Here is a 13,220-nt window from a genome sequence, read left to right on the forward strand (position 1 = left end):
ATTTTTTTAATTTTAATTATAAATAATAATATATTTTTTTAATCTTAATTATAAATAAAATATATATAAAAAAAAGTAAATTTAATTTTAAATATAATATTTAAATTAATAAAATAGATTAAATTATATACATATAATTATTTTTAATTTTTAAGATTTAATAAAATAAAATGAAGTTAATTAAATTATTATAACTAATTAAAATATTAATATTTTTATTTTAAATAATAATTATAAATAGAATAAATATAATAATTTTTAATAATTATAAATAAAGGTTTTTAAAATAATTATTAATATTTAAATATATAATATATATAATAAAAATTTAAATAAATAAAGAAATATTAATATTATTATATATTAATTAAAATATATTTTAAAAAAGTATTTTAAATTATACTCTTAAATTTATTTTATAAATTTATTATATATTTTAAATTAAATGAAAATAAAATTATAATTTTTAATTAAATATTATATTAAAAAGAATAAATAAAATAAAATAATTATTTAAAGAAATTAAAATTATATTTTATTTTATTTAAAATAAAAGTTATTATATATTTTTAATTCTTATTTATTATTTATTTAAATTGTTTTCTTAATATATAGTATATATAATTAATATAAATAATAAGGAATAAATAAATAATAATATAAATTAATAATAATTTTATATTAAAATAAATAAATATTTTAAATAATAAAATTAAAAGAATTAAACTTTTAACGATAATAGATAATAAACATTAAACCCTTTTTCTATTATAACCCTTAATTATAATTATTTATTATTCCTTATAATATAAAGTTTAAAATATACCCGGGATTTATAATAATATTATATTTAATTATTAAGAAAAGAATTATCTATTTATATTATATAAATTTAAAATTTATTAAAAATTATTTATATTAAATAATAAAGTTTTTAAAATTAATATATATAAATATCAATTTTATATAAGTTTTTAAAGAAAGCTTTTAAAAATAAGTATAAATTTTTATAATATATACTTTTTAAAATTTATAATTATCTTTCTTTTTTATTATATATATATATATATATTATAATCTTTTATTTTAATCCTTTTTATATTATTATATATTTTTTTATTATTTATATTTTAATATTTATTTATATATATTATAATAATTATTAATAATAATAACGATACTATATTATATATATTTATAAAAGTATTATTAATAATTTTAATAAAATTAACGTTATTATATTAATAATTAAACTTTAATTTCTTAAAAACTTTATTTTTATAATTATTATATCGCCTTTAATAAACTTAATTTTAAAATATTTAAGATCGTATTTAATAATATACTTTTTAAGTTATTATAATATATAGACTTTTATATATATAATTTATATATTATATATAAAATATATAATAATAAAAACCGTTATTAAAATTATTAAATAATAAAAGGTATATTTATATATATATAAAATAAAAATAAAGTTATAAAAATTACGGAACTTTTAAATAAATTTAATAAAAGCTAATATAAAAAAATCGCGGATTAATTTAATTAATTAAAGGGAATAAATCGTTATTAATAAATAGGGAATAAATAAATCGAAATTAATAAATATTCCTTTAATAAATATATTATTATCGATTTATTATTAATTAATTATTATATAATTAATTAATTTTTATATTTATTTAATTTAATTTATTATATAAAAAGTATTAAGTTTTATATAAACTTTCTTTTTAATATAAATAATAAATTAACGTTCTCTATAGGATAGTTTAATTATTATTAATATTATAATATATAATAAATTATTTAAAAACATAATTTTAAAATTTTATTTTAAAGATTTTTTATTAATTTTAATTATTTTAAAAATTTAATAAATTTAAAAAATATATAAAATAATGAACTTTATTAAAGGGATCAACTAAGGAAGAGCTATTATTCCTATTTAGAAATAGACAGTGTAAGGAGGTAATAATAATTAATTCCCCTATTAAAGGACTTAATAGGCCTTAATAGGTAAATCCCTCTTTCGTTCTTTATTTTACTTTAATTCTATTATTAACGTTACTTTTATCCAGTCTTATTATAAAATATATTAATTAAAAATAAAAAAATATATTAAACTTTTTAATTAATATAATAAATTTATAATATAATTATTTAAAATAATATTATAAAGTTAATATAAAAAATAAAAAATAATTTAAATTATATAAAAATTATAGATTTTTAAAATATTATTTATAAAAGTAATTATAATAATAAATTAAATTTTTTATAATTATTAAGAAAATTAATTTATTATTTTCTAAATTAAATTTATTAAAAGTAATAAAAGATATATTTAATAATTATAATTATTAAATTATATTTAATATTTAAAAAAAAAATATTTAAATAAATAAAATTTTAATTAAATATAAATTAATAATTAAATATTTTATATAATAAATAATATAATAAATATAATATTAAAATATAATAAAAAATATAAAATAATAATAATAAATTATTATTAAAAATAATATTATTATTTAATTTAAATTTTTTTTTAATATTATTTAAAATATTTTATTAAATTTAATATTAATTAATAATATATTTTTAAAAAAAAAGAATTAATTAAACTTTTTTAATTGATAATAAAATAATTATAAAAACTTTTAATAAAATAATAAAATAATATAAAATTAAAAATTAAATAATTTATATTTATTTAAATATTATATTAAATAAAGAAAAGAAATTATTATTAAAATAAAAATAATGAATTAAGTATAAATTTTATTATATTAAATATAAAAAAAGTTAAATATATATATAATAAATAAAATAAAATATAAAATAAAATTAATATAAAAAAATATTAATATTATTTTAAAATAAATATATTTTAATAATTATATATATATTTAATTTTTTTTATATTTAAAATAGAAATTTAATAATTAAAGATATAAATATTTAAATAATAAAATATAATTAATATTTTAAAATTTATATTAAAAGAAATTTAATTTAAAATTTTTTTAAATAAATTAATTAATAATTTTTAATAATTTTTATAAAATTATAAAAGAAATTATTAAATTAAAGTTAATTATATTAAATAATATTTATAATATAATTATAAATTATTATTATTAATATATAATAAAAAATAAATATAAATTAAAATTTTTAAAATTAAATAATATATTTAATATAATAATATTATAAATTAAATTATTATTTTTATATTTAAAAAAAATAAAAAAAAGATTATTTTATAATTTAAATAATAATTTTTTTTTATTTTTTATTTATAAATATAAATTTAATTATAATATATATTTAAATTAAAATTAATTTTTTAAAGAAATTTAATAATTTAATAAATAATATTTTAATTATTTATTTTAAAAAAATATTATAATTAATTATTAAAATTAAAATAAAAAAGATTTTTATATAATAAAGAATTTAAATAATTTTTATTTATATATATTTTTTAAATAATTATATTAAATATAATATAAATTTAATAATAATTATTAAAATAATATATTTAATAATATATAAAGGATTAAAAATAGTAATATATATATATATATATATAATAAAAAAGAGAAATAAATTATAAATCTTAAGGAACGTTTATCGCGAAAACTTATACCTATTTCTAAAAGCTTTCTCGGAAAACTTATATAAAACCGATATTTACGTACGTTAATTTTAAAAATTTTATTATTTGGTATAAATAATTTCCGATAAATCTTAAATTTATATAATACGAACGAATAATTCCTTTCTTAATAATTAAATATAATATTATCGCGAGCCCCGGGTTTATTTTAAACTTTATACTATAAGGGATAATAAATAGCTATAATCGAGGGTTATAATAAAAAAGGGGTTTAATATTTATTATTTATTATCGTTAAAGGTTTAATTTTTTTAATTTTATTATTTAAAATATTTATTTATTTTAATATAAAGTTATTATTAATTTATATTATTATTTATTTATTTTATATTATTTATATTAATTATATATAATATATATTAAAAAAAATTTTTAAATAAATTATTAAAATAAAATTTTAATATAATATAAAATTAATAAATTAAATTTTTTTTATTTAATTAAATTAATATTTTTTATTTTAATAAATAAGAAATTTAATATTTTAAATTTTTATAAAAGAATAAAGTTTAATAAAAATAAATAAAAAAGTTTTTAGTAATATTTATTATAAATTAATTTATATATAAATAAAAAGAAATTATTATTTTTAATTATATTTTAAAACATATTAAATTATATTATTTAATATAAATATATTAAATTTATATTATATAAATTTAAATTTTTAAAAAATAAAATTAATAATTATATAATAAAATAAAATAATTTTAATATAATAATTAAAATTTTAATAAAATATTAAATAATTAAATTATAATTATATTATTTATTATATAAAATAAATTATAATTAAAATATATATATTTATAAAACTTTTTATAAAAGAAATAAATTATATATAATATATAATTAATTTTAAATTAAAATAAAATATAAAATAATTATATTAAATAAATAATTTAAATTATTAATTATATAATAAAATAAATTAATAAATAAATTATTAATATTTTTTAAATTAATATTTTTTAAAAATATTAAATATTTAAAATAATAATTTTAAAAAATATTATTTTTTATATTATTTTTATTTTTTCTTTTTTATTTCTTTTTTTTAAATAAAATAATTAATTATTTATTTATAAAAAATAATATAATTTAATTTATAATTAAAAAATAAAAAAAGTAATATTAATTAATTTAATTAAAATAATATTAATATATAAAAATTTAATTATTAATTTAAAATATAATATATTAAATATTAAATTAAAAAGAAAATTTTAAAATTAAAATTAAAAAGAAATATAATTTAAATATTAAATTTAAATAAAACTTTATTTTTAAAAATTAATTAAATTATATATTTTATTTTAAAGATAAAATTATATTTTTAACTTTTTTTTATATTTTAAATTTAATTTATATTATATAATATTTATTTAATTTATTAAATAATATTTTTAATATTTAATAATATTAATTTAAATGTTTAATTAATTAAAATAAATTTAATAATTTATTTAATATTTAATAAAATTTTATTTTATTTTATAATATAATTAAAATATTAAATTTTAATTAAATTTATTATATTTTTTAAATAAATTATTAAATTATATTATATATTTATTAAATTAATTTTAAATATATAAATTTAATATAAAATATAAATTATAAATTTTAATTTTATTTAATATAAATAAATATTTTAATTTTTTTTATAAAAGTTTTTAAATTTATTTAAAAAAAAATTAAATTATATTTCTTTTAATATAAATTTTAAAATCTTTTTTAATATATTTTAAAAATTTTTTTATTAATCTATAACTTTATTTATTAATAATAAAATAAGAATTAAAATATAATTAAATTATTATATTAAATTTATTTTTAAAATAAAAATATTAATATTTATAATTAAATTTATTATTATTAATAAAGTATTTATTAATAAATATTATAATATTTATTTTTATAATTAATATTTAAAAATAATTATATTTTTATTTATTTAATTATTTTTTAATATATATAATATAAAATAAATAAATAATAATATAAATTAATAATAATTTTATATTAAAATAAATAAATATTTTAAATAATAAAATTAAAAAAATTAAATTTTTAATAATAATAAATAATAAATATTAAACCCCCTTTTTATTATAACCCTTAATTATATTTATTTATTATCCTTTATAATATAAAGTTTAAAATAAATTTAAGGTTTATAATAATATTATAATTAATTATTTAAAAAGGAATTATTTATTTATATTATATAAATTTAAAATCTATTAAAAATTATTTATATTAAATAATAAAATTTTTAAAATTAATATATATAAATATCGATTTTAAATAAGTTTTTAAAGAAAGCTTTTAAAAATAAATATAAATTCTTATAATAAACATTCTTTAAAATTTATAATTTATTTCTTTTTTTTATTATATATAAATTATTATTTCTTATTTTAATCCCTTATATATTATTAAATATATATATAGTTTTTTAAATTTTAATATTTATTTATATATTATAATATTTAAAATTAAATTTTTTTTTTTATTTTTTAATTTATTAAAATTAAAATAAAAAATAATTTTATATTTAAATTTCTTTTTTATTATTTAATAAAAAAGAAAAATAAAAAAAGAAATTAAAAGAAATAATAATCGGTTTTTTTATAATTTTAATAATAAATATTATATTTTTATAAAATTTAAAAAATTATATAAATATAAAAAAAAGTTACGTTAATTTTAATTATTATTTAAAGATTTATTATAATAAAATAATAAAATAAAGTATATTAAAATATTAATAAATAAAAAATAAATTAAAATTAATAAATTATTCTTTAATAAATATATTATTATTAATTTTTTATTTATAAATTTTATATATCCTTTTTTTAATAAATAATTTATTAAACTTTATTAAAGGAATTAAATTTTAAAATAAGTTATTTTTTTATTTAAAAATAAAAAAAAATAAAAACATTAATAATTAATTCCTTTATTAAAGGATTTAATAGAATTTTATAAATTTAATATTATTAAATAAAATAAAAAAAGTTTAAAATATATATTTATTTCAATTTTATATTTATTATTATATAAATTAAGGTTTAATAAAATAAAAGGTAATAATAAATAAAGGGTAACGATAATTTAATCTTTAACTTTATAAAATTAAAATTAACGTAACCCCTTTATCTTATTAATAGCTAACTACTTCGACTTTTATATCTCGTACACCTTTAATCTTAGCCCGGATGAGCTCTAATTCTCTTTCTCCCTATAAATGTTATAAAGAACCCGATTCAAGCTGCAGGGTCAGCGCCTTCATAGATGCCCAAGCCTGGATGACCGAGGCAGCGTAAGATATTACCGAAAAAACCAGCACGACCACCGCTATCCAGAACGTCCACCACTGATGTGGGTTCCGGCGATCTGCCCAAAGCTGGCGCCAGCTATCCGCCGGAGCGAGATACACACGCTCGTATAGCTCGGTGAGCTGATCTCGCCAGTAAGAAAACTCGTTCAGGTCCAGTCGCCGGGGTCCAGCGAAAGGGGCAATGGCGTGGAAGTTCTGGTTATGAGCAGAAAGGAAGCTCTGTGTATTTGGATCCCAGTGGGGAAAGAGTAAATTGAGAGTAGCGATGGTCTCTCTCAGCAAAGCCTCGGGAAACGCCGAGCATCTATGAACGCAAAACGGTCAGTGAATCCCACGTCTTGCATGTCTTGGATCGGAGTATTTGTAGCGAGTGGTCACCTTTCCCCAAGCCCTGTATCTGCATTTCCATGTGTTTCGACATGATGCCCTTGTATGGGAAGATCCAAAGTTCCTTCCCTCGTAGGTCAAGCCTCAAGTGATCCTCCAGGCTGTCTGTCCATCGGACCTGCAGGCCGCAGAGTTGATGCATGCCCCAAGCTGTGAATAAAGGGGCTAGTCGACTTCTGCCTGGATCTAGTTGTTGCCGCGAAGGCTGAAATGCTGATTCAACCAATTTTCTTAGCGAGTCCAATTCATCCCAAGTGACAGACAGCTTCTGCGGCATGCGATGCAACGCGGCTTGGCTCCGGACATTGATCATCAGCCACAAGCGAACTGTCAAGTCCATGGCACACTCTATCGAATTGTCATCTGCTTGTCCATAGTGCAGGCGAATTAGCCTCCTTAGTTCATGCTTCGGTTGACTTTGATTACTGGACACGATTTTGTGTATGTTGATAATGTCGTGATACGATTGAATAATATCGTTGAATCGCGGGCGGGCCACGCCCATTGCAAGCCGCCTCATCTCTCTGTTATAGTAGGCATAGTAACTATCCCACTGCAACTCTTGGTCCGGGCGGAATTCTGCGTTGAAAAGGCTCCGAGCGATGTCGCATTTACCCTGATAGGGAATTGTTTCGTTAATGAAACCCATGCTGGCAGTGTCCCATCTCCTGTGGGATTGTCTGTTCGATATTCAGCAGGAGAAGATCGGATGACATCAAATGATTATGTATGAGAGAGGGTTAGGTGGCTGTGATGCAACCTACACAGCAGAAAGCCCGGTCTAATTGGCCAAGCCTGCATACTGTTCGCCTTACGACACCGAATGTCAGGCGCACAAGGCAGAAACACCTCCGTAATCTCCAGATATTAAGTAGTCTTGTTCGCCTCCAAGCCTCCATCCATGCTTATTTACATGGTCGCTTTAAAAACACCCATTATCCTCCACGTTGATGTGTCCGTCTATCGCCAGCTGTGCCGGATCAATTGGCTGAAGGCTCTCCAATCAGCAGTATGTCAGCACAGACGAGGCCCGTTGATCATGCCGGAGGACAGCGGCGATGGCGCAAACGGTTCGATCGTTTTCTTTTCCAACAATCGCGCACCCGCACACCAGAGAGTGGCAGAAGCGGGGAGATAAGCGAACGAATCACGTTGGCTTCCACAATCCCTTTTACTAGGATTGACCCAATGAATGGGTATACGAGCTGTGCTAGAGATGAGGGACTCGAGCCTATAGTCCTAGAAGAACCCCATGAAGCCACCATGGAAAACCCGCCATCTCCCATCGGGGATTCAAACAACATAGCGACGTCGACTGTTCCGGATACAGTTACCAACACCAATATTGAAGAGCCGGAGGTTAGCATGATAGAGAAGGACGTCTTTGTCGCCCCGAAACAGGCAATACCCGAAGAACACCTTGAAAAGTGGAACATTATAAGGCCACGGCTCGAAGATGTGTTATTGAACATGTTCAAGCCGAAACCGGGGCTGGATCCGTCGCTGTCTTGGGAATTCGTGATGGCAGCGCCTTTCAAAGATCTTCTCGGACCATAGATTGTTTTGACCTGCTGTAATGAGCCCCATAGAAAGCGCCTAAAGAAGCTGCTGAAAGCGCAAGAGTGGCTCCAAAGCTCTGGGTACTCTCTTGTCGTTATCGTTGATCCTATACAGCAGCTTTCTTTTCGCCCGAACAGGGACGGATCGCCTTCAGAACCACCCCTCCAAGATCGACAAGATGAAGATAGCGACATCGTCCCAACTTGGACCCATCGGCAAGATCCTGGAACTGAATATAGTAACGATGACGCGGGGGGCTCATCAAACTCCACCCTTGATCCTCCCGACTTCGACGCACAACCTCCCCCCTTGGCCATCACCATGCCGATTGTGGAGACAGGTGGCAGGGTTTCTGGGATAAAGCCGCCAGAACCATTCTCAAACTCAAGTGCATATATCGAAGAGCAGCCCTCACCCGCATGTGAGTCCAGCCTGGGTGTATATATCCACCCGGATTCACTGAAGCGGTCTACAATATGTGGAATGCCGGCCTTCGGACCTGTTATTGGTCCAGAGAGATCATGCTTCACGATCGGAGGAATAGTACTGATAGACGACTCAGTATACGGGTTGGCTGCAGGGCACCCGTTCGATCATCCACTCCGAGGACATTATCTCCGCACAGAGGAACAAGAACATGCCCGGGAAAACAATCTTGGAGTGCCGCCTCCTGTTTTAGACTCTGTCTCTGACGATGATAGCGACGCTGATTCCGAGTCCGCATCACCGTGGGTTTGGTTTGGAGACGACATCGCGCTGGAGGTCTCTTCTCGATTGTCTCAGTCGAGGAATGCAGTGAGCAGTAGTTCTTCGCCCTTACAACTGGCATGTTCACAACCCCAGCTCGATCCACCCTCAGCTGGGATAATCCACAGCGAGGACGTGAGCATCGGTGCCATAGATATTTCCGGTACATCACTCAGCGGACAAGGGCGAAAGAAAGCAATACTTGACTGGGCACTGATTCGACTGGACGGCTCACAGCACTGGAATGCCAATGAAGTCACTCTTGGTGATAGTTCTAGCCCAGAGCAGATCATAGATGTAGCCGACATAGCGCATCTGGGGGATGGTAACGTGACCGTTGTTGCCGGCTTCACCGGTGTGTCGAGCGGTCGGTTGAGGCAGAGCCCCACCATGCTGAGGTTGGGATCTCGTTGCTACGAGGTACATGAGATCGTGTTGGAGAACGCTTTAGGTAAGGATGGCCCAAACTAGAAGTCTCGTATATGATATCTGAGCCGCTGACAAACCGCAGTTCGTGGAGACTCGGGAGCTTGGGTTGTACGAGGTGGCATGCTCTGCGGCCACGTCATAGCGCAACGGTCACTTTCCCCTATTGCATATATGCTACCCGCCTACAAGATCTTCGAGGACATAAGGGAGTATCTGGGAACGACCAACGTCAAGCTCCCAGATGGACCTGTCAAGACGGGGCCGGATATGACTCGTAGCAATGCCACAGATGCCTCCGACCAAGTACAGGAAGTGCTCAGCCCAACCGATGCACATCGACTCCAGCCATCGCAAGCCAACCGAAGGTCTGATACATCCGGACCACTCCTTGGGGGGATACAAGTTATCGAACTTTATTCGGCATGCCGGTGTCTATACCACGCGCACGCTGTAGACAGAACGCCTCACTACGGTCGACCTGGGGCTCACGTAAGACAAAAGACGATTTTGGTCGGATATGCTTGCCCAGCCCATTCAACCCAAGGCTAATACTAGTAGTCGTCGATTCTTCCGATCTAGCCTATCAGTTATTAGGGGTTGGCGCAATAGTCACGCAGAGGTATCTTCAAGCGCAGTGCCGTGCACGTTGGTGAGGTCATGCTGTTGCAACCTCTTGCACTGTCTTGTAAAATTGACTCGGGTCATGGGCAAACCGGCCGAGAAACAGACCATCGACGCCGGTTTTCAGCTTCTCGAAAAGACCCGGGCCGGCGCTTCCGCCGTAGAGCAACCTCGTGACGCCCTTCCTCTTCTGCACGCATTCCAGAGCCCGCAATCGCTTAGCCACGTCCACCACGTACTCGGCCGCCGCCGGCTGGGCCGCACCGATGGCCCAGACGGGCTCGTAAGCTAGGATGACCTCGGCGGCGTCCGGCACGGCGGCCATGACGGACTCGACCTGGACCCTGCACTCGTCGACCGCGACGCCGACCTCGCCCTGCGTGCGCTCCCCGATGCAAACGAGCGGGATCATGCCGTTGCGGGCGGCGGCGGCGGCCTTGCGGGCAGCGTCGTCATCCGTCTCGCCAAAGATGCGGCGGCGCTCGGCGTGGCCGAGCTCGACGATGCGACAGCCCACCTCGGCGAGGACGGCGGGCGACACCTCGCCGGTGAAGGAACCCGCGTCCTCGTAGAAGGCGTCTTGGGCGCCCGTCAGCACCTTGGTGCCCTCGAGCTGTGCGATGACCGAGGTCAAGGTGATGTGGTCCGGGATGACGAAGACGTCTATGTCTTCGAGAAGGTGCGGCGATGCCGATAGGAGCTCCTTTACTTGCTGGACGTAGTCGCGCGTCCGGGCGGCTGAGAAGTACATCTTGGTAGAGACTCCCACGAGCCTCCGCCTGGCAGGGGCGGCCATCTGGTAAGAAACAATGAGGCAGCGGATCAAAGGGCAAACGAGGTTCAATACGCTGTGCGACAGTTCTCTCCAAGGCGCTCACATTAAGAAAAATCTACACGGAAAACACAACAGATATATCTTAATTGCATTAGAGGAAAGGCTACAATCATGTAGGTTACTTAAGGGACTCAATGGTTGTCTTGAAGCCCACAATTCCCCGAGTTCCCCCTCAGTCAGTGGGGTAAAGCACTAAAGATTAGCAACGCGGGGCCGAAGATTCATGGAGATTCGGATAGAGATTCACCAAGATCAACCGTGACATTGGCATTGGCAACACAACAAGTCACCGACCATTACAATTCACCAACATTAAAGCGTCGCCTAAATAAGGCTCATGGTAATGAAAATGAGGTAGGTTTATGCAAGTAAGTAATAGGTTGCTACTGGTGCTGCTCCAATTCCGAGATGGCTTCGACCTTGGCCGCCGAGGCGCTGTTGGGGTCGAATTCGTAGCCCAGCCACTCTTTGGCGAGCCGCCGTGCCAGCTCCAGCCCGATGACGCGCTCGCCCATGCACAGCACCTGCGCGTTGTTGCTGAGAACCGCCCGCTCAACCGAGAAACTGTCGTGCGCCGTCACCGCGCGCACCCCGCGGATCTTGTTGGCCGAGATGGCCACGCCCAGGCCTGTCCCGCAGATGAGCAGCGCCCGGTCGCATTTGCCGTCGGCCACCAGCTTGGCAGCCGCCACTGCGCGGTACGGGTAGGCCGTCTTGTCTTCCCGCGCATGGCTCCCGACGTCCTCGACGAGCTCGACGCGCGGGTCCTTTTCGAAGTCGGCTTTGATGGTGTCCTTGTAGGAGACGCCGGCGTCCTGTGTGTGAGTAGAAAGGTGGCTGATCAGCAAGGGCGCAGGGATGGACAGGTAACTTCAAGGACAAAAGATGGGGCGGGCATTCAACTTACGTCGCACCCCATCGCAATCTTGTACTTTGGTGATCCCATATTGACGTCGTTATAGTTTATTTCAAAAAGTCTGGCTAGTTTCTAACTGTCTCCAGGACTTCTGGCTTGGCTTGGCTGTGAGAAAAAAGTATACCACCTAAAAATACCTGGGCCAGGACAATGGCATCCTGTCGCTTCGGATCATGTCGAATCGGATGGGAGAGGAAGGGATATGACAGATTTGCAAACCGTCTTAACGCTTCCAGCAACCCGAAATGGCTCACCCGGCATGGCACAAACATCTTGGCCCTGTCCGTACTTGCCCAGTCACGCACCAATCGCGACTCCTGTTTGAAGAGTTCGGCCGTTGCCTTTTACCCCCTCTGCCCCCCACTTGCGGTACTTGAGACCATCACCAGAACCGAAGGCGGCTATATTCGCATTGATGCCCCAGAGTGAGGGGTTGGGGGCAAGAACCACCCCCCTTGTTCTGGGGTGGCACATCTCCGCACGTATACTACTGCTGCTTCTGCAAAAGCCATGTCACCAGTCCGTCGACCTGACTTGCGACGCCGACGTGCGCGGCTCGGGTCAGCTGAGCCGAGCACGAATGACCCTTTCTTACTTTATGACATGAAACCCACGGCGTTCTCGACCCGAGTCGCCCTCGTCGTTTCTTCCCCAGGGTCTCCACCGGCGACACTCCACA

General features: G+C 28.9%; 3 protein-coding genes across 3 annotated transcripts; 1 reads left to right on the top strand and 2 right to left on the bottom strand.

Annotated features, from left to right (window-relative positions):
- Window positions 1-8,696: 8,696 nt before the first annotated feature.
- PG985_014553 (uncharacterized protein) lies at window positions 8,697-10,718 on the top strand (the record flags this gene model as incomplete). Its single annotated transcript, XM_066834319.1, has 3 exons — window positions 8,697-8,893; window positions 9,023-10,191; window positions 10,252-10,718. The coding sequence occupies 3 exons, from the start codon at window positions 8,697-8,699 to the stop codon at window positions 10,716-10,718; spliced, it is 1,833 nt and encodes a 610-aa protein (XP_066679059.1).
- Window positions 10,719-10,824: 106 nt separating this feature from the next.
- Window positions 10,825-11,586, bottom strand: PG985_014554 (Triosephosphate isomerase; the record flags this gene model as incomplete). The annotated part of the gene is made up of 1 exon (XM_066834320.1): window positions 10,825-11,586. The coding sequence occupies one exon, from the start codon at window positions 11,584-11,586 to the stop codon at window positions 10,825-10,827; it is 762 nt and encodes a 253-aa protein (XP_066679060.1).
- A 422-nt stretch (window positions 11,587-12,008) lies between these two features.
- On the bottom strand, window positions 12,009-12,571 carry PG985_014555 (ribose-5-phosphate isomerase B; the record flags this gene model as incomplete). Its single annotated transcript, XM_066834321.1, has 2 exons — window positions 12,009-12,440; window positions 12,533-12,571. 2 exons carry the CDS (start codon window positions 12,569-12,571, stop codon window positions 12,009-12,011), a joined length of 471 nt encoding a protein of 156 aa, XP_066679061.1.
- Window positions 12,572-13,220: the final 649 nt, after the last annotated feature.

The sequence above is a fragment of the Apiospora marii genome (genome assembly GCF_038362585.1).
Source record: "Apiospora marii strain CBS 49790 chromosome Unknown utg000011l_segment0_segment0, whole genome shotgun sequence".
NCBI classification, from domain to species: domain Eukaryota; kingdom Fungi; phylum Ascomycota; class Sordariomycetes; order Amphisphaeriales; family Apiosporaceae; genus Apiospora; species Apiospora marii.